At 43.5% G+C, this 21,497-nt stretch overlaps 1 protein-coding gene across 4 annotated transcripts in view; it reads right to left on the bottom strand.

Moving 5' to 3' along the window:
- Positions 1-21,184, bottom strand: part of nuggc.L (nuclear GTPase, germinal center associated L homeolog) — an 80,211-nt gene extending 59,027 nt beyond the window's left edge. Inside the window, exons 1-7 of one of the 4 annotated variants that reach the window (XM_018268388.2) lie at positions 20,639-21,050; positions 15,608-15,717; positions 15,096-15,289; positions 13,785-13,894; positions 12,801-12,854; positions 3,516-6,914; positions 437-2,576 (exon numbers count right to left, since the gene is read on the bottom strand). In XM_018268388.2, coding sequence (XP_018123877.1) covers positions 437-2,576; positions 3,516-6,914; positions 12,801-12,854; positions 13,785-13,894; positions 15,096-15,289; positions 15,608-15,708 — 5,998 coding nt within the window. In that variant the 5' untranslated portion in view covers positions 15,709-15,717; positions 20,639-21,050. Of the gene's footprint in view, positions 1-436; positions 6,915-12,800; positions 12,855-13,784; positions 13,895-15,095; positions 15,290-15,607; positions 15,718-20,346; positions 20,563-20,638 lie in introns of those variants that run through there. The other 3 variants (XM_018268385.2, XM_018268384.2, XM_018268386.2) reach the window with 3 other exon arrangements.
- Positions 21,185-21,497: the final 313 nt, after the last annotated feature.

Genomic DNA, 21,497 nt, shown 5'->3' with positions numbered 1-21,497 from the left:
CCTCGATGTTTCAGCGCCACCTAAAACAGAACCTCTCTATATTTGAATGTATTATATTTCTACCATCTTCTTCCTTTGTGTCTCAGGTTTAACTCACCATCAACCTCACCACCATTCAGTCAAACACACAGGCCACTGCTTTCATCTGCACAACACTTCCCATATATAGCCTTACCTTAGACCCAAACTAGCATAACCAAAATTAGCAGTTGTCAGAGAAGCCCTACATAATGAGCTATTCTTTATCTAAAATCCTGTAGCTGGGGAAAGATGGTCATTCTATGACATACTAAACTCTGAGGTCTGTAGTTTCCAGGCTGACACCACTTTCTTTTTATAAATAACAAAAATTGCTTCCCTCCAACCCATTATCCACAGCTATATAGCTACTAGATACCAAGCACTAAAATGTCTGCATGAGGTTTGTAAATCTTACCCTGAACTTGGCCAAGGAATCTCTGATCTGTTGGAGAGGAGACTTTTGCAGAACTGGCTACGTTATACTCATCACCTTCTTCTTTAATGACTGGTTGGGTTTGAGAAGTATGGTAGGCAAAGGTACTAGGCGAGGAGAGGTCACCCATCATTACATTGTTTCCTGTGGGTGTAACATTACATGGCCTACATTCAGAAATACATTGAGAGTTATGGGTGGTCTTGCTCTTGATAGCCATCATCCGGGGTACTGGTTCCGTAGACGCCTTCACTGCCGGCAACAATAAGCCGAGTTCCTTACTGAAGGCTTCTTGATGTGAATGAGCAGTGCGGCCGTGTCCCTGCGGACTATAGTCTGGAGACACACACCTCCATTCACTAGTGTTAATATTTTCTGGGCTACTGCTCCTGGGCCCTGTCCCTTTACTGGAAAATGTATTATCACAATCTGAAAATGACTGTTTCTTTGAGCCCAAGGAACCAGTAGCACTAGCATCAGTCTCAGCTACAATGACCAGCGTTGGCTGATCACTATTGCTTGCATGGCTGACACTGGGCACCTCAGACGCTACTCCTAGTGTACATGTTGAAGAATTTGAGGCATTTATACCTTGGATACCGAGCTCAGCTGTATGGTTTGTATTTGCACCACTTTCCATGGTCCGAGTTATATCTGGAGATAGGTGCACACTGGCACAGTTTCCTGATGACAGTTGCAAGTTATAGGAGATCTTCTGCTTGTGCTCTTCACGGATATGGGAGTACCAAGCCCTAACTGTATTCCCATTGTCAGCAGTTGTATGTGTTACACTGTCAGATTGTGTGTTCTCTGATATGTCAGGAGCTGAGTGTGTTACACTGACAGATTGTGTGTTCTCTGATATGTCAGGAGCTGAGTGTGTTACACTGACAGATTGTGTGTTCTTTGCAATGTCAGGAGCCATGTGTTTTACACTGACAGATTGTGTGTTCTCTGCAATGTCAGGAGCAAAGTGTGTTAAACTGACAGATTGTGCTTGTTCTGTAGTGTCGGGAGCAGTGTATATTACAGTACCAGATATGTTAGGGTCAGTATCTGTTACACTGAAAGACTGTGTATCCTCTGAACTGTCATATGAACTGTGTGCAACACCGGCAGATGATTTTTCCTCTTCAATATTAGGAGCTGTGTGTATTACACGGACATGTTTCATTGATTCAACAATTGTATGTGTTACACTGACAGATTGTGTTTGCTCTGTAATATAAGGATCTGAGTGTGCAACATTGACAGTCTGTATCTCCTCTGTAATATCAGGAACCATTTCTGTTAGACTGACAGATTGTGCTTCTTCTGAGTTCAGGGCCATGGGTGTTACAGATTGTATTTCATCTGTAATTAAAGGATCCAAGTGTGCAACACTGACAGATTTTACTTCCTCTGCAATATTGGGAGCTATACCTGTTACACTGACGGATTGTGTTTCATCTCGGTTAGGAGCCATATGTGTTACACTGATAGATTGTGCTTCATCTGCAATAAAAGGATCTGAGTGTGCAACACTGACAGATTGTGTTTCCTCTGGAATTTCAGAAGCCAAGTGTGCTACACTGGCATATTGTGCTTCATCTGTAATTAAAGGATCCAAGAGTGCTACACTGTCATATTGTGCTTCATCTGTAATTAAAGGATCCAAGAGTGATACACTGGCATATTGTGCTTCATCTGTAATTAAAGGATCCAAGTGTGCTACAAGGACAGAGTGTGCTTCTTCTGTAATACGAGGAACCGAGTGTGTTACACGGACAGATTGTGTTTCATCTTTAATAAAAGGATTTATTTCCTCTGCAATGTCGGGAGTTATATCTGTTACACTGACAGATTGTGTTGTATCTGTGTTAGGAGCCATGTGTGTTACACTGACAGACTGTCTTTCATCTGTAATAAAAGCATCTGAGTGTGCAACACTGACATGTTGTGTTTCCTCTGGAATGTCAGAAGCCAAGTGTGCTACACTGATAGATTGTGTTGCATCTGTAATTAAAGGATCCAAGTCTGCTACAAGGGCAGATTGTGCTTCTTCTGTAATATAAGGAATTGAGTGTGCCACACAGACAGATTGTGTTCCATCTGTAATAAAAGGATTTATTTCCTCTGCAATGTCGGGAGCTAGATCTTGTGCTTTCTCTGTGTTCAGATCAATGGGTGTTACACTGACGGATTGTATTCCATTTTTAATTAAAGGATCCACATGTGCAACACTGACAGATTGTGTTTCCTCTGTAATATAAGGATGTGAGTGTGGAACATCTGAGTGTGCAACATTGACAGTCTGTATATCAGGAGCCATATCTGTTACACTGACAGATTGTGTTTCTTCTGTAATTAAAGGATCCAAGTTTGCAACACTGACAGATTTTACTTCCTCTGCAATATTAGGAGCTATACCTGTTACACTGACGGATTGTGTTTCCTCTCGGTTAGGAGCCACGTGTGTTACACTGATAAATTGTGCTTCATCTGCAATAAAGGGATCTGAGTGTGCAACACTGTCAGATTGTGTTTCCTTTGGAATTTCAGAAACCAAGTGTTCTACACTGGCATATTGTGCTTCATCTGTAATTAAATGATCCAAGTGTGCTACACGGACAGATTGTGCTTCTTCTGCAATATGATGAACCGAGTGTGCTACATGGACAGATTGTGTTTCATCTGTAATAAAAGGATTTATTTCCTCTGCAATGTCGGGAGTTATATCTGTTACACAGACAGATTGTGTTTTATCTGTGTCAGGAGCTATGTGTGTTACACTGACAGACTGTCTTTCATCTGTAATAAAAGCATCTGAGTGTGCAACACTGACACCTTGTGTTTCCTCTGGAATGTCAGAAGCCAAGTGTGCTACACAGACAGATTGTGCTTCTTCTGTAATTAAAGGATCCAAGTGTGCTACACAGACAGATTGTGCTTCTTCTGTAATTAAAGGATCCAAGTGTGCTACACGGACAGATTGTGCTTCTTTTGTAATATTAGGAATTGAGTGTGCCACACAGACAGATTGTGTTCCATCTGTAATAAAAGGATTTATTTCCTCTGCAATGTCAGGAGCTATATCTGTTACACTGACAGATTCTACTTCTTCTGCATTTGGAACAATGGGTGTTACACTGAAAGATTGTGTTGCATCTGTAATTAAAGGATCCAAGTGTGCAGCACTGACAGATTGTGTTTCCTCTGTAATAAAAAGATCTGAATGTGCAACACTGACAAATTTTTCTTCCTCTGCAATATCGGGAGCTAGATCTGTTACACTGATAGATTGTGCTTCATCTGCAATAAAAGGATCTGATACTGGTTGTATTTCCTCTGGAATTTCAGAAGCCAAGTGTGCTACATGGGCAGATTGTGCTTTTTCTGTAATATTAGGAATTGAGTGTGCCACACAGACAGATTGTGTTTCACCTGTAATAAAAGGATTTATTTCCTCTGCAATGTCGGGAGTTATATCTGTTACACTGACAGATTGTATTTCATCTGTGTCAGGAGCCATGTGTGTTACACTGACAGACTGTATTTCATCTGTAATTAAAGGATCCAAGTGTGCAACACTGACACTGATTTCCTCTGCAATGTGGTGAGCTATATCTGTTACACTGACAGAAAGTGTTTCATCTGTGTTAGCAGCCACATGTGTTACACTGATAGATTGTGCTTCATCTGCAATATATTGTGTTTCCTCTGGTATGTCAGGAGTCAAGTGTACCATACTGACGGATTGTGCTTCATCTGTATCAGAAGTCATGTGTGCTACACTGACACACTGTGCTTCTTCTGTAATATGAGAAACTGTGTGTGCAACAGTGACAGATTGTTTTTCCTCAATAATAAAATTATCTGAGTGTGCTACACTGACACACTGTGCTTCTTCTGTAATATAAGGAACTGTGTGTGCAACACTGACAGATTGTGTTTCATCCGTAATATGAGGAACTGTGTGTGCAACACGGACAAATTGTGTTTGCTTTAGTATGTCAGAAGCAGTATGTGTTAAACTGATTGACTGTGTTTCCTCTGTAATATGAGAAGCCGAGTGTGCAACAAAGACAGATTGTGTTTGTTCAGTAATATAAGGAGCAGATTGTGTTGCATCTGCAATGTAATGAGACATGAGTGTTTCACTGACTGATTGTGCTTCCACTGGAATCTCAGTGTGTGTTAAACTAAAAGGTTGTGCTTGTGACAAACACACTGTTTCCAGACTTTTAAAAAAGTTACAAGTGATTTGGGCAATCAAGTGTTGATTCTGTGCACAAGCAGTTACTTCCCTGCTATCTGCCTGTCTCACTGTCTGGTGGGCTGTAATAAATTGCTGGAGAATGTTCCCAATATTTGCTCCATGAGCACCAATGGCAGATGTCTCATGTGACTCCTCATGCCACGTTCGACACTTTTTTGGGGGTACTTCCTTCTCGGAAGATAATCTGCTTCCTGTGTCATGGAAACATCGCTTCAGCCCAAGTGAATTCCTATTGTCTCCTTCCATGTCATTATGTAAATCTGAAGAGGCAATGGGCTCAGGAAAAGAAGAATCTTGCACAGATGCTGGTACCAAGTTATATCCTCCGCTGCCAATTGTGTGTAATGGATCGGCAGCAATATCATGTGGACAAGTCACCGTCTCACTATTCTGAACACGCATTGTATTAGAGTCTTGGGATAAAACACACACTTGTTTATCTGTGTCCACCATCTTTCCACAATTTCTTGCCTCAACCAAATCTTGGCCTCCTATGAACTTATCCTCAGTGGAACCCACACAAACATTCTCACTGCCGATAGATTTGGTCGAGCCGTTGTTCTGGTCCAGGGTCTGTAATTTAATGGAAGGAGACAAACTACAAACATTCACAATCTGGAAATCAAATGAATGTTCCTCAGTGTGTCCGTCAGACGGCTTCTTATGTTGTTGTTTTTGCTCTGAAAGCAGAATACCTGTCTGAGGATCGTTAAGTGTGTAAAGCTCATCATTATTGTTAGTCGCCGAGTTGTATACACCATTAAGGTTAATTTGTTCCACCTTTACATCTCTTTCTGCTTTTTCATTTGTATCTTTCTGCAGTAGAACATTGGCAGTAGCCTGTAAAGGCCCCTCTTCCCTACATTGAACTAATTGTAATGAAGGAGGACTGCCAGACCCACAACGTGTCTCTCTCATAACCATAGCTGAGTCGTTCTCCCTTGGTGGGACTGCTTCCTTGACATTGCGGGAATGACAGACACCTAGTGATTCATTAGGAACTCTATTCTCTCCGCATTCGGCCTGACCTATTGACAGCTTATTTTCAGATCCATTACTTTCCATATGCATTACTGCCTGTTCACACGGATCCATCTGCATTTGTTTTTTATCTATGGATTTTCCAACAGCACTACAGAGATTCAAGTCTTCAGCTTCTCTAGATACAGAATCATCAATTGACACAAATTCAATGTGTTCCCCTGTGGTTTTGTCCTGAGGCTCCTTTACTACAGTGCAGGGCTCACTGGACATCACTGTCCTTAAAGGAATAACCGCTGGGCTTACAGATCCAGAATTAGCTATTTCTGCATTTTTGTGTCTTTTATTTAACTCAACATCTTCTTTAATCATTGATGATAAGTTACATGTAGGCAGTGGAGGGCTGTCTTTATATTTATGAAGAGATTTTTCTGTGCAGCAAGATTCTTTGCTTTTTTCAAACGATATGACCTGAGCTTGGAGGGGTTTTTCACTGGATACCAAACATACAGAAGCAGAGATACACCCTGTTGCCTGGTTTTCTTTGTTTGTGTCCAATTGGAGCAACATGTGAGCCACTGGGCTATCACTAGTATCAGCAGTGTGTTCACTGGTGGCATACACTGACAAAGATTTATCACTCTCTGGCCAGACCCTTGGAGAAGCATCACATTTAACAACACTTTGGTTTTCAATTCTCTCATCGTCTTGTTTCTCACAAAACTCATCCTCTCTGTGTTGTAATAAATGGCAAGGTGATGTTACATCTCCATATTCAGACTCTATACCATCACAGGATGAATCATTGGCACCAATCTCACAGTAAGGATCAGTGACAGAGAACTCTGGAACTTGTGCAGAGCATTTTCTTTTCAAAGTGTTTCCTTCTTCTGACTGGTAAGAGCCTTCTTCATCTGAATCCCATGACTTGCTGGAATGCAAGGATATATTAGAAGTCTCCTTGGAACTTGGTTCAATCATGCTCCTGTCCATGATGGACTCTATGCTGGTATATTCAGGAGGGCTTGAATGATAATTAGGAGCACCCATGCTTATAGATGGCTCAGCTTCCTCTTTTTGCTCTTCAAAAACATTTCTGGGATGTGAGGTGCAGGTTGGAGATCGAGAGATATTGCTTTCAGTAGTCATTCCATTGTCCACTTGGGCATGCATATTAGCTTCTGTTAGATTCAGAGATGGAGATACTGCAAATTCCTGCATCTATAAATAAAAAATAAGACAAATTGTGAATCATAGACCCCCTAAATAGAAGGAATAATCATTGTAAATGTCTACACATTGATTCCTGAACATGGGGTTTCTGACACTTTAAATATTTCTATTTTACATTATTTATTATACAATGCTTCTCCTCCCTGACACTCCTGGGTTGTGTAAGTCTAGTCTGTGTTACTGTTATACAGTTGAATTCTGTATGTCTACTCAGTGTTAATATTATGTAGGGTCTAGGCCTTTTTTTCTCCTCGTCTTAAAAAAAGGAGATTTTGTACTCACCGGAAAATCCTTTTCTCGTAGGCCCGAACTGTCAGTGCCGACGTCAGGGTTTTGTCTTCATTCACCTCTGGAGGTAAGACAGAAAACTGATACTCCTGGTCCCTCCCCCTGGTTATAACAGCTGGAATAAGCCTTAACTGCGAATTGTCTGGACCTTTATGGTCATAAGCTGTATGAATGGTCTCTACCAGCCAACGTGCAATGGTTCTCTTAGAAACTGCTCTACCCTTGTGTGTACGGGCAAAGGAAACCAGAAAATTGTCAGATTGAAGGTAGGCCACTGATCGCTTTAGGTATAGTCTGAGTGCTCTAACTACATCCAATCTGTATAGTAGATTCTCTTTTGCGTTTGTAGGTGTTGGACAAAATTATGGCAAAATAATGTCTTGGTTCATTTTCAGTTCTGACAGCACTTTAGGGAGAAACCCTGGAATTGTTCAGAGTACAGCCTTATTCTGGTGGATAGTGAGCCATGGTTCCTTGCAGTAGAGGGCAGCAATTTCTGACACTCGTCTGGCAGACGTTATAGCTATGAGGAAGGTAAATTGGAGAGATAGCCATTTTAGGTTGCATGTCGAGAGTGGTCTTTAGTGTGCATAGGCTAAGAACTTTTTAAAAACCTTCAGTCAAAAAATTGATTATCGAACGGTTTGATGCAGTCTGCCAATTGATGTTGTATAGGTCACACCAGGTGAGAAAAGTACGCCATACCCTGTGGTATGTTTTATGGATGATTTACTTGCCTCAAGTAAGATTTCTATTGCACTCTGTGAAAACCCGTGTTGGGTCCACCAGCTGGCCTCAAGAGCCAGGCCGTCAAACGGAGCATGGCTATATTTGGATGCTTGAGAGGACCTTGAGTGAGGTCGAGTCTCTGAGGTAGTCGCTAGGGTTTTGAAACTGACAATTGAATGAGGTGTGTGTACCACACTCTGTTGGGCCCGTCTGGTACTATTATAATAATTGTAGTTGTGTTGCTGAATTTGATCTTTTTGATTATTCTGGGTAGTATGGGGAGTGGCGGAAATGCATATACCATCCGGAAGTTCCAAGGCGTGATGAGGCGTGCGTCTATGAAAGCTGCTTGTGCGTCCTTCGTTTTTGCGCAATAGCATGGGACCTTGTAATTGTGTTTGGACGCTAGCATGTCCACCTCCGGCATCCCCCACTTGTGTGTTATTTGTAGGAACACCTAGTTGTTTAAGGACCACTCTCCGATTGTCGATTGTTGTTCTGCTCAAGTAGTCCGCTTCACAGTTCTGTACTCCCGCAATGAATATCGTTGGTACGGACTGCTCTTCCCATTTGAGAATTCGAGACACTTCGTTCATGGCCAATCTGCTGCGTGTCCCTCCCTGCTTGTGGATATATGCCACTGCTGTGGTATTGTCCAATGCACTCTGACTGGATGGTTTCTCAGCAGTGTAGACCATCCCTCCAGTGCCAGGGCAATCGCCCTTAGTTCTAAGATACTGATGGGAAATATGTTCTCTGCTGGAGACCACAGTCCCTGCAGTGTGTGATTGTGGTATACCACACCACTGCCTCTGAGGCTTGCGTATGTGGTGAGAATCTCCCAGGGGACTGGGCCCAGCTGCGACCCTGGGCCAGGTTGTTTGGTATTGTCCAACAAGCCAGACTTTCTCTGGTGTATGGTTATCAGTTGTTGGAGATCTTTCTGATCCTTGTTCCATTGGTTTAAAAAGTTGTGTTATAGGGGCCTGATTTGAAATCTGGCAAACGGGATGGCCTCCAAGGCGGAGACCATGAATGCCAGAAGGCTTAGACAGTCTTCTGATGAGACTGTCGCTGCAACTAAGAATGCTTGGGTTGTAGTCACTATCCTGAGACCTTTGTCTGGTGGTAAGAACACTTTCTGCTTCAGTGAGTCTAACTGGAGTCCTAGAAACAGATTTGACTGGGGATGAGTGAGCTTTTGCGATGGTTGATTAGCCAGCCGTGTTGAGTTAGTACTTGTATGTAGGTCTGGGTGTCTTTTGTTGCTTGTCATTGTAGATGCTTTTATCAAGAGATTGTCTAAGTACGGAATAACGTGTAACCCCAGGGACCTTAGATACGCTACTATTCGGTTCAGGATTTTGGTGAATACATGTGGAGCAGTGCAAAGCCCAAAGGGCAATGCTGTAAATTGAAAATGACAATCTTTGATGGCAAATCGTAGAAACTTCCGGGATTCGGGGTAAATGGGCATGTGTATGTACGTGTCCTGTAAGTATACTGAATGTTCGATTCCATGGCTGCAATTACTGTCCGGATTGATTCCATTTTGAATTTTTGGTTGGTGACCAAGGGATTGAGTGGTTTCAGATTGAGGACTGGCCTGAATTTTCCCTCTTTTTTCAGCACGAGGAAAAGGTTTGAGCAAAAGCCCCTGAATATTTAGTTGTCTGGGACTTTTTCTATGACTCCGGTATGTAGGAGGGTATTGACTGTTTGTTGCAAAAGATGTTCTCTGTGTAGGGCGGTAGCGGAGGGAAAGAACCTCCTTGGTGGTAGGTGAGGGTAAGAGGGTATCCTGTACCTGTGTTGAATTATTGACAGAACCCAGGTATCTGTTACGTGTGTTTGCCATTCTCCTAGGTAGTGCTGAAGTCTGACCCCCCACTAGTTGCGATCTGTTCATCTCTGCCATGTCAGGCATAGCTGTGTTTATTAGTGTTTGTCTTTTTGTTTTTTCGGGCCTGTTGGTGCCAGGTCGGCCTGGTGCGTTTGTTGCTTTGGTCTGTTTAGTTTGACTGGAACGCAGAGCGAAAGGAGCATATGGTCTGCTTTGTAAATTCCAGTTTTGCGTATTTGAGAATCTGTTAGGCGTGTCCAATCTTTGCCTCTTTCCAGTGGGTAAAAAGGTGCTCTTGCCCCCTGTGACCTCTGCAATGATTTGCTTTAGGTCTGGCCGAATAAAGAATCTCCTTTAAACTTCAGTGATCGTCTTAATTTTGAGGCTTTGACCAATGTCAGAGCCAGAGAGCACGTCTTGCTACCACGGTGTAGGTTTTAGCTGCTAGTTTGACTACTTCCATGGCTACATCAGCTAAGAAGGCTAATGTAGTGGTTAGGCTTTGTACTTCTGTACTGAGATGTTGTCGAGATGATGGTGGTTGGCATGCAAGCTCTTGTGCCCAGTGTTTTGCAGTACGGGCTAAGCCTGCGGACGCTGCTACTGGGTGTAGTATTGCTGCTGCTTGAATATAAGATCTCTTAAAATTTTACTCTATGCGCCGGTCTAATGGGTCTTTGAATGCCGCTTCCTCTGTGGGCAATGCTGTCTGTCTGGATAACAGGGCAACTGCGGTGTCTACCCTAGGTGCTTTATCCCATTTCTTTTGATGGTCCTCTGGCACCGGGTAGATCTTGAAAAACCTCTGAGTGAGGGCAATACACCTGTCAGGCTGAGACCATTCAGTTTCAATTGCTTGGGTAATAGAATTGAAAATTGGAAATGTTTGTTTTGATTTCTTTTGCACCCCTAACAGCCTATCTGCTTGTGATAGAGCTATTGTTTCATCTCTTATCTCTAGAGTTTGTAACATTTCTATGAGTAATTTTTTGGTTATCTCAGGGTTTGCTGAGAGAGTGATGTAGTTCTCTGAATCAGTATCCGACAATGAGAGTGCCTGTTCGGATTGGTCAGAATGTAATACGGGTATGTCCTCCTCTTCAAGGTCTGAGGCTAACCCTTCTTCTGACTTAGAGGAAGGAAGTTGTGGAATTGGTGTTTTTCACTTTTTGTTATCCCGTAATGTGTGTGTTTGTTTTGGTTGAACCGTGTTCATAATCCATTGCAAAAATTCCCCCACTTGATTAGGGACTTGTGCTGATCCTGAATGTAGCGCTGAATCTTGACCCCAAGGTAAAGGAATGGAATTATCTACTATGCCCTGTGGAGGGGTATGTGATGTAGAATGGGTATGTGAGGTGGCTCTTGTATAGTGGGTATTGAACCTGGTCCCTCTGATGTCTAAGGCTGGGCAGGTTGTGGTGAGAGTACAGGTGTTTCCAGCCTGTCCTCAATGTTTGTGGGAGGTTTGCAGTCTGAGCAATAGTTTCTCTCTGTTTTAATGAATGTTTGCATTTTTTACATTTGGGTAGCTTTTCAGGTCTTTTCTTTTTAGTTGATTGTATTTCGTCTCTGAGATACTTAAGGGAATCAGTTTCCTCCATGGTGAGGTTAGGTTCAGTAAAACCTAGTGAAACATAGGCATACCATTAATGTGATGTACTATGTAAATAGGATCGCCTAAGGAGCGTCCTGTTGTCAATGCGTTCAATGTGGGTTTGCCCCCCTCATCAGAACACACTTACGGATCGTAATAAGTCAGCTATACACTGGTCTGAGTAGGTGCCCCGTGCTTGGGAGATGTGTGAAGCTCTGGCAAGTGCGCAGTTACCACATCGTGAGCTTGCAAACTAACTGTGGAGGCAACCGCTGATGACACTGACGCGCCTTGTAGATAGGAATAGGCGTGAAGGAATGGCGGAAACCGTTGCCTAGCAACCTGCCAGTTCTTACGCTCCCAAGTGGAAGTGTGTTCCTGTAAGCAATAGTTGCACCTGATGGTTACCGCTTACCATGGCTACAGTCAGTAATTATTCCAAACTGTGATTTCTGTGCTAGAAAGCAGAATGGCTGTCTGAGTTGTTATAGGAGACTGTGGCTGGCTAAGTGTGAAGCAGCTCTGTGTGCTCCATGCTCACTTAGAAGGGTCTTTCAGCCGTGAACAGCTCTGCGTTTCCCTTTAAGAGCCCACTAAAATCCAGCCCTAAAGCAACAGCTCTGCGTGTAACTGGGTAATGTGAGGTACAGTTGAGTATCTCTGTCAAGAGAGTGTATCCAAGGATAACCTTGTGGTAAATTTGCACCTAAGGACAGCTCTGCGTGTCCCTTTTGTGCCGTTTGTAATCCTGTGATTGAAGAGTCTGAGGAATAATAAAAGAAAAATAAAATAAAAGATTTGGTATCTGTCCTTCATACCTCTGAGGCAGAAGGGAATAAGGTGGAGCCAGCTGTTATAACCAGAGGGAGGGACCAGGAGTAATTCGTTTTCTGACCTGCTTCCAGAGGTGAATGAAGACAAAACCCTAACGTCTGCACTGACAGGAGGGCCAATAGAGACACAGCCAGTACCCTGCATTCTGTGAAAGTCTACTTTGTGTTCATGTTATACCCTGGGTAAGGGTTCAAGCACACGGGCAGACTCGGAGAGATTTAGTCGCCTGGCGACTAATCACCTCTTCCCCGAACTGCCTTCCCCCTGCTATAATGACAAAACACCAGCGCCAATGCACTCGCGACGCTTCGATTTCTGAAGTCGCCCGAAGTTCCCTCGTGGAGATTGTCGCCCCGCAGAAGAGGCGATTAGTCGCGAGGCGAATAAATCTCCCCGAATCTGCTAAACATTTTTTATATCAGCATGACAATCTTTTTAGCCCAAACTGAATCCAAAACGGGGATATTCCCATATTATTGAAGCCCTAAACATAAAAGACTTGATGCAAGCTATAACCCATATGCAAAATCACTCGCATAAAGAAAGCCAAATCCATGAAGAGTTGAGGCTGAACTGTGAATACCTCAGGAGAGCCATCGGAAGACAACTGTTCCATTGTGCAGTGGCAATGTTCAAACTGTAAAGCAGAAGAGCAAAGACAAGTTACTTTACTACTCAGCCGCACCCACTCCCTGCACTACCTCCCTCCCTACCTAATGATGGCAAATGTGTTGATTAATTCTATAGTGATATATTAACGGTTCAAAGTCTTAGGATGTGGGTTCTAACTATGCAGATTAAAGAGTAAGTTACCGTAGAAATACCAGTAATAATAACAGTGCCACAAAGAGAGAAGCTCAATATAGCAAAATGCTTACAATAAAACCAAAAAAACTAACAATTCAGTGCCAGTGTAGACCATTCTACTTGATATATATTCTCCCTTGTCACACAGGGCATCTAGATGTGGGGTTCAAGTCACAAATATGATCTTTGGATTCTATTAGTTGCTTCTCACCCTCCATATCTATCAAAGGGATGATAGATGTGGAAAGGAGAATTTCCATAAAATTTCCCAGCACTGTGATTGCCATACACTGGCTCCATTTATGTATATGTGTCTGTGCTGCTGCCACACTTGCAATGCTCCATCTGTAGCCTGGCTGAGAAACGTGCGCAGGTTTGTGGCCTTTCCCGACCTTGTAGCTAGACACTCATATGGTTGTTATCTTGGGCACAGAAGCCATTCTAGAACAATCAGGCCCAAATCCCAGATAGTTTGTTGGTAGCTGTGTAAGGAAGTGTGACTAATAATCCAGGAAGCCAGGGTGTTGCCATCTATGTCTGTGCTTATGGATGTTTTCATAATGACCCTTCTAGTTTCATACAAAACTAATATAAAGAGCAATGTAATATAACAGCAGAGATTTGAGCCCAGTCTATTTAGTTTCAAGCACTGAAATGTATTTCACACAGACAGGAGCATGTGTTTTACATGACATTATGAATATTCAGAGCCACATTCACACAATATAACCAACAACAGGAAGTTAACCAATTAACCTACCAGAAAGTAGAGTTCTGAGTTAGGCTGACGTGCTCTGGTGCCAGGGCAGATATTGGCACCTTCTGGGTGTCCAAATGTGACTGTGTCTCCTTCATGTAGAAAGTGCTCAGCTGTAATGGCAAAAGGCAGTTTGTAATCATTGATGTATCTTATTCCTACTCACAGCCGGACATCACTGGGCCCTTCTGTTACACTTTATTCCTACTCACAGGCAGACATCACAGGGCCCTTCTGTTACACTTTATTCCTACTCACAGGCAGACATCACAGGGCCCTTCTGTTACACTTTATTCCTACTCACATCCGGACATCACTGGACCCTTTTATTACACTTTATTCCTACTCACAGCCGGACATCACTGGTCCCTTCTATTACACTTTATTCATAATCACAGCCGGACATCACTGGGCCCTTCTGTTACACTTTATTCCTACTCACATCCGGACATCACTGGGCCCTTCTGTTACACTTTATTCCTACTCACATCCGGACATCACTGGACCCTTTTATTACACTTTATTCCTACTCACAGCCGGACATCACTGGTCCCTTCTATTACACTTTATTCATAATCACAGCCGGACATCACTGGGCCCTTCTATTACACTTTATTCATAATCACAGCCGGACATCACTGGGCCCTTCTGTTACACTTTATTCCTACTCACATCCGGACATCACTGGACCCTTCTATTACACTTTATTCCTACTCACATCCGGACATCACTGGACCCTTTTATTACACTTTATTCCTACTCACAGGCAGACATCACTGGTCCCTTCTATTACACTTTATTCATAATCACAGCCGGACATCACTGGGCCCTTCTGTTACACTTTATTCCTACTCACATGTGGACATCACAGGGCCCTTCTGTTACACTTTATTCCTACTCACAGCCGGACATCACTGGGCCCTTCTGTTACACTTTATTCCTACTCACATGTGGACATAACAGGGCCCTTCTATTACACTTTATTCTGACTCACATCCGGACATCACTGGACCCTTCTATTACACTTTATTCCTACTCACATGTGGACATAACAGGGCCCTTCTATTACACTTTATTCTGATTCACATCCAGACATCACTGGACCCTTCTATTACACTTTATTCCTACTCACATCCGGACATCACAGGGCCCTTCTGTTACACTTTATTCCTACTCACATCCGGACATCACTGGACCCTTTTATTACACTTTATTCCTACTCACAGGCAGACATCACTGGACCCTTCTATTACACTTTATTCATAATCACAGCTGGACATCACCGGCCCTTCTGTTGCCCCCATGCACACCTACCTTCAATGCGCACATCATTCACATACACCCCAGTGAGGCTGGAATCCAGCAGCTTGAAGCTCATGGGGATTGATGTACAGATGACACGGGCATGAACCCTCGAAATATAACGTCTTCCATAAGAGTCCTGTGCTGTGGCAAAATGATCCACTACGTTTCTGTTCCTCCCAATCAGGGTAACTGGCTTCAAAAAGCTACAAGTCAAGGATTGAGATGTTAAGATGTGGGGTGATGCAGAAATCTTTTTGTGGGTTTTTTATACATCTTAGCTGTGGCTCAACATTGATAAATATGCCTGCCCTTTTAGTTATGTGTAGTTGTTGTTGTTGAACCAATGCACCCTGCTTCAAAGAGGCAAAATGTCACTTATCCCCTGTTTACTGTCCCCAGAGAGACAGAGAAATCCCCCATGCAGAAATGTGTAACATTCCCACCATAGGAAGAAGTGTGAAACACGTAGCCCCTACATTGCATGGCCTGTACAGGGAGATAACAAAATAAGCTGAACTTACTGTATATAATTTAAAGCATCAGGCTGTGACCCCCGGCGCCCAATCCTGCGCAGATGGAAGCCAGGAGCCCTATAGACATTGTGCATCGTTTGCTCGGACATAGGTATCACCTGCAGGAAGAGAGGCAAATTTACTCAGAGATCAGATCATTTACAAAACTAAACTAATATTAAGGTGCTGAGTGTACAGAACATGGTTTTCTTGCAGCCTGATACAATAATTACACACTGCACATGTGACAGATGAACGACAATACTGTGACCTATATCAGACTACTAGTCATGTGCTGTTTTCCAGTTCAGCAATGTTAGTGGTGCAGGTGCTGGAGCGCTAAAGGCTCATTACAAACCTATTAGGAAACCGCTGCAGGTGATATTGCTGCCTAAATTAGTGATAAACTGTCTGGAACTCCTTAGCTCACAATTATATATAGTTCCAGGGGTACCCAGGGTACAAATAAGCACTCACCCCAAATCTCCCCCTAACTGGCCTTCAGACTGGGCCCCCTTAGCTCATAACAAGGTTACAGATATATAGAAACATTGGGGTGTCACCCTGCTATAGCTCCAGGGGTACCCAGGGTACAAATAAACACTCACCCCAAATCTCCCCCTAACTGGCCTTCAGACTGGGCCCCCTTAGCTCATAACAAGGTTACAGATATATAGAACCATTAGGGTGTCATCCTGCTATAGTTCCAGGGGTACCCAGGGTACAAATAAACACTCACCCCAAATCTCCCCCTAACTGACCTTCAGACTGGGCCCCCTTAGCTCATAACAAGGTTACAGATATATAGAAACATTGGGGTAACAGTCATCCTGCTATAGTTCCAGGGGTACCCAGGGTACAAATAAGCACTCACCCCAAATCTCCCCCTAACTGACCTTCAGACTGGGCCCCCTTAGCTCATAACAAGGTTACAGATATATAGAAACATTGGGGTGTCACCCTGCTATAGTTCCAGGGGTACCCAGGGTACAAATAAGCACTCACCCCAAATCTCCCCCTAACTGACCTCCAGACTGGGCCCCCTTAGCTCATAACAAGGTTACAGATATATAGAAACATTGGGGTGTCACCCTGCTATGGTTCCAGGGGTACAAGGGGCACAAATAAGCATCACCCCAAATCTCCCCCTAACTGGCCTTTAGGCTGGGCCCCCTTAGCTCATAACAAGGTTACAGATATATAGAAACATTGGGGTAACAGTCATTTTGTTATAGTTCCAGGGGTACCCAGGGTACAAATAAGCACTCACCCCAAATCTCCCCCTAACTGGCCTTCAGACTGGGGCCCCTTAGCTCATAACAAGGTTACAGATATATAGAAACATTGGGGTGTCACCCTGCTATAGTTCCAGGGGTACCCAGGGTACAAATAAACACTCACCCCAAATCTCCCCCTAACTGACCTTCAGACTGGGCCCCCTTAGCTCATAACAAGGTTACAGATATATAGAAACATTGGGGTAACAGTCATCCTGCTATAGTTCCAGGGGTACCCAGGGCACAAATACGCACTCACCCCAAATCTCCCCCTAACTGGCCTTCAGACTGGGCCCCCTTAGCTCATAACAAGGTTACAGATATATAGAAACATTGGGGTGTCACCCTGCTATAGTTCCAGGGGTACCCAGGGTACAAATAAGCACTCACCCCAAATCTCCCCTAACTGACCTTCAGACTGGGCCCCCTTAGCTCATAACAAGGTTACAGATATATAGAAACATTGGGGTAACAGTCATCCTGCTATAGTTCCAGGGGTACCCAGGGTACAAATAAGCACTCACCCCAAATCTCCCCCTAACTGACCTTCAGACTGGCCCCCTTAGCTCATAACAAGGTTACAGATATATAGAAACATTGGGGTGTCACCCTGCTATAGTTCCAGGGGTACCCAGGGTACAAATAAGCACTCACCCCAAATCTCCCCCTAACTGACCTCCAGACTGGGCCCCCTTAGCTCATAACAAGGTTACAGATATATAGAAACATTGGGGTGTCACCCTGCTATGGTTCCAGGGGTACAAGGGGCACAAATAAGTATCACCCCAAATCTCCCCCTAACTGGCCTTTAGGCTGGGCCCCCTTAGCTCATAACAAGGTTACAGATATATAGAAACATTGGGGTAACAGTCATCCTGCTATAGTTCCAGGGGTACCCAGGGTACAAATAAGCACTCACCCCAAATCTCCCCCTAACTGGCCTTCAGACTGGGGCCCCTTAGCTCATAACAAGGTTACAGATATATAGAAACATTGGGGTGTCACCCTGCTATAGTTCCAGGGGTACCCAGGGTACAAATAAGCACTCACCCCAAATCTCCCCCTAACTGACCTTCAGACTGGGCCCCCTTAGCTCATAACAAGGTTACAGATATATAGAAACATTGGGGTAACAGTCACCCTGCTATAGTTCCAGGGGTACCCAGGGTACAAATAAGCACTCACCCCAAATCTCCCCCTAACTGACCTTCAGACTGGGCCCCCTTAGCTCATAACAAGGTTACAGATATATAGAAACATTGGGGTGTCACCCTGCTATAGTTCCAGGGGTACCCAGGGCACAAATAAGCACTCACCCCAAATCTGCCCCTAACTGGCCTTCAGACTGGGCCCCTTAGCTCATAACAAGGTTACAGATATATAGAAACATTGGGGTGCCCCCCTGCTATAGTTCCAAGGGTACAGTCATGGGCAGATAATTAAAGGGTGCAAAACAAGAGTTAAATAACAGTGACAGTACAAAATGAAGTGCCTGGGAGGTAAGTAGCCAGTGGCGCAGTCTGCGTCAGGGAAACAAAGGGCCAAGTTGTGCCCCAAATATTAGCACATTCAGTTTTTTTTTGTAGAGTAGACCCCCGGGGGCAGGGAATGTACAATGCTCAGAACCCCCTATACTTTAAATAATGTCCGGAGTAAAAGGATAGAAAGGAGAGCACAGCAACAGTAGCGCAGTCACAGCTTGGGAGAGGGGGGTACGATTGATACTGTGAGTAATGAAGTGTCTATAGGAAACTCACTGTACAGGAAGAATGACTAGTCGTAAGTACTGCAGTATTCATGGTGTTAGTACTGATAGCACCCCCACCTACATTCATTACCAGTGGAGTATTATTATTCATACCGCCCCATTTGTTTTCAGTATCAGAACTACTGCCCGGCCAGTTATCTATTGATACAGCACAACCCCCATATTATATATTTCAGGGAAGCAGAAAAAAAACAAATGTCAAATCACGGAAATGTGATTAAAAAAAAAACATATTCTTTAAGTACTGAAACAGAGGAGTAAGTTTTCCTTTATAAAACAGGTATAGGACCATTTATCAGGAAACCCGTTATCCAAAAAGCTCTGAATTCCAGAAAGGTTTTCTCCATTCAAATGAAATAAACCAAATTTTTAAATCAGATTTCCTTTTTCTGTGTAATAATAAAACAGTCGCTTGTACTTGATCCCAACTAAGATATAATTAATCCTTATTGGAGGCAAAACCAGCCTATTGGCTTTATTTCATGTTTATATGATTTTCTAGTAGACCTGGAGATCCAAATTACAGAAAGATCTGTTATGCATAAAATGGCAGGTCCCGAGCATTGTGTATAAGAGGTCCCGTACGTGTACAATAGTTCCATTGCAGTAGTGATGTTACACTATGGGAGGCATTCATGTGACTATATACAGACTATATCCAGCCAGTCTTTAATCCCCCTCATTCCACCAATAAGAACATTCACTCAGGACAAATAACGGTTTTTGGAAACATCAGGACACGACTTTATGTAACGTCAGGGAAAAACAGCCGTAACACTATCAATTGGTCAAACCACAAAAAAATGTAAACGTGAGGTTTGACTGTATTGTAATATTAGTAGAAAATATATATATATAGTGATACTGCCAGGCCACTACCAAACTCCACTACACTAATACTGCTTTTCAATTCCATGTCTAACTACTACAGCTATGGGACCTGTTATCCAGAAAGCTAGGGACCTGGGCTTGTCCAGATAACGGATCTTTCTGTAATTTGGATCTTCATATCTTAAGTCTACTAGAAAATCATATAAACATAAAATAAACCCAATAGGCTGGTTTTGCTTCCAATAAGGATTAATTATATCTTAGTTGGGATCAAGTACAAGTTACTGTTTTATTATTACACAGAAAAAGGAAATCATTTGGATTATTTGAATAAAATGGAGTCTATGAGAGACGGACTTTCTGTAATTCTGACCTTTCTGAATAATGGGTTTGTGGATAATGGATCCCATACCTGTACTGCACTATTCATTGTTAGACTTTCTGACTCTCATTAGTATTGAGTACTGGTACTGTTAGTACTGGAATTACTAGTAATGTCACACATCTCTTAATACTGCAGCATTGGTACTGCTGGGCCCTCTGTTACTACTGGAATTACTGATAATGCCCCTTCTCAAGAAATACTGCAGTATTGGTACTGCCAGACCCCTATTAGTATTAGTACTGATAATGCAGGACCTCTATTAATACTGCAGTATCGTTATTGTTACTGCAGGGCCCCATATTAGTACTGTACAGTGATTAGTGATAGTGCCAGAGCTCTAGTAATACTGCAGTACTGATACTACTGGATTCCTGTAGCCTCGCCCATTACTGCTGATACTACAGATAGAGATAGTGCCAGACAGGAGCCCATTAATACTACAATACTTGTACTGAGAGCAGTATCAGTACTAGGCCCAGTAACTTACACTATTACTGCTTCTCTGCAGCTATTTATAGTCACACAATAGTGAGTGTGAGACACACGTGTGAGTGTGAGGAGCAGCTGAGTAAGGCTGTGATGCGAAGGTGAGTGGAAGGGTAACAGGAGTGTCAGTAAGAAGGTGAGTGCGAGTAAGAAGGTGAGTGTGAGTAAGAAGGTGAGTGGAAGGGTAACAGGAGTGTCAGTAAGAAGGTGAGTGTGAGTAAGAAGGTGAGTAAAAAGGTGAGTAAGAAGGTGAGTCCGTGAGGAGAAGAGACAAGTCGGGAGCCATTACTCACCAGTGAGCGCAGCAGATCGGTAGCAGGTGAGAGGGGGATCGGAGAGGAGAGCGCCAATAGCACAGCGTTGGGATGTAGTGAGTTCTACCTGTGAGTGTCAGTGGCGCAGTCCAACATTTCCCGCCACGGTCTGAACTTGTCAGTCAGAGAAATGAAAGTGAAAGTGATTGGCTGAGTCACCGCTGTGGAACTAACGTGTCATTTGCGGATCTGAGGGGCAGAGACCTGATCCTTCTCTTTATCCACTCGCTCCTTTATCTACTGCTCTGTGAGTTACACCCAAACTGACTTTACCCTCGATCCCTCACTCATACCCCTCCCCAATCTACTAACTGCTCCCCCTCATCTCCTTACACCCAAACTGTCACTTACACCCCCTCATCCACTTCCCTCGCAGCAACTTTATTGGCTAATCTTGTTTTTTCTTTAATCATTTACTGACTGACTGGCACATTGAGTGTTAAAGACTACAATACCCAGCATGCACTGGGACCGACTTCTCTACAAACTGCAATTTACCACATTTCTGCTCTGTATCCCCCTCTCCTGTCACTCCTACGTCACTCCCACGTCAGTCTCACGTCACTCCCAATCTCACGTCACTCTCACGTCACTCCCAATCTCAAGTCACTCTCACATCACTCTCGCGTCACTCTCGCGTCACTCCCAATCTCACGTCACTCTCACGTCACTCCCAATCTCAAGTCACTCCCAATTTCACGTCACTCTCAAGTCGCTCCCACGTCACTCTCGCGTCACTCCCAATCTCACATCACTCTCACGTCACTCTCGCGTCACTCCCAATCTCACGTCACTCCAAATCTCAAGTCGCTCCCACGTCACTCTCGCGTCACTCCCA

This window comes from Xenopus laevis, chromosome 6L (genome assembly GCF_017654675.1).
Source record: "Xenopus laevis strain J_2021 chromosome 6L, Xenopus_laevis_v10.1, whole genome shotgun sequence".
Classification (NCBI taxonomy): Eukaryota; Metazoa; Chordata; class Amphibia; order Anura; family Pipidae; genus Xenopus; species Xenopus laevis.
The sequence above is the reverse complement of the archived record's forward strand: the minus strand, read 5'-3'. Positions and strand labels throughout refer to the sequence as shown.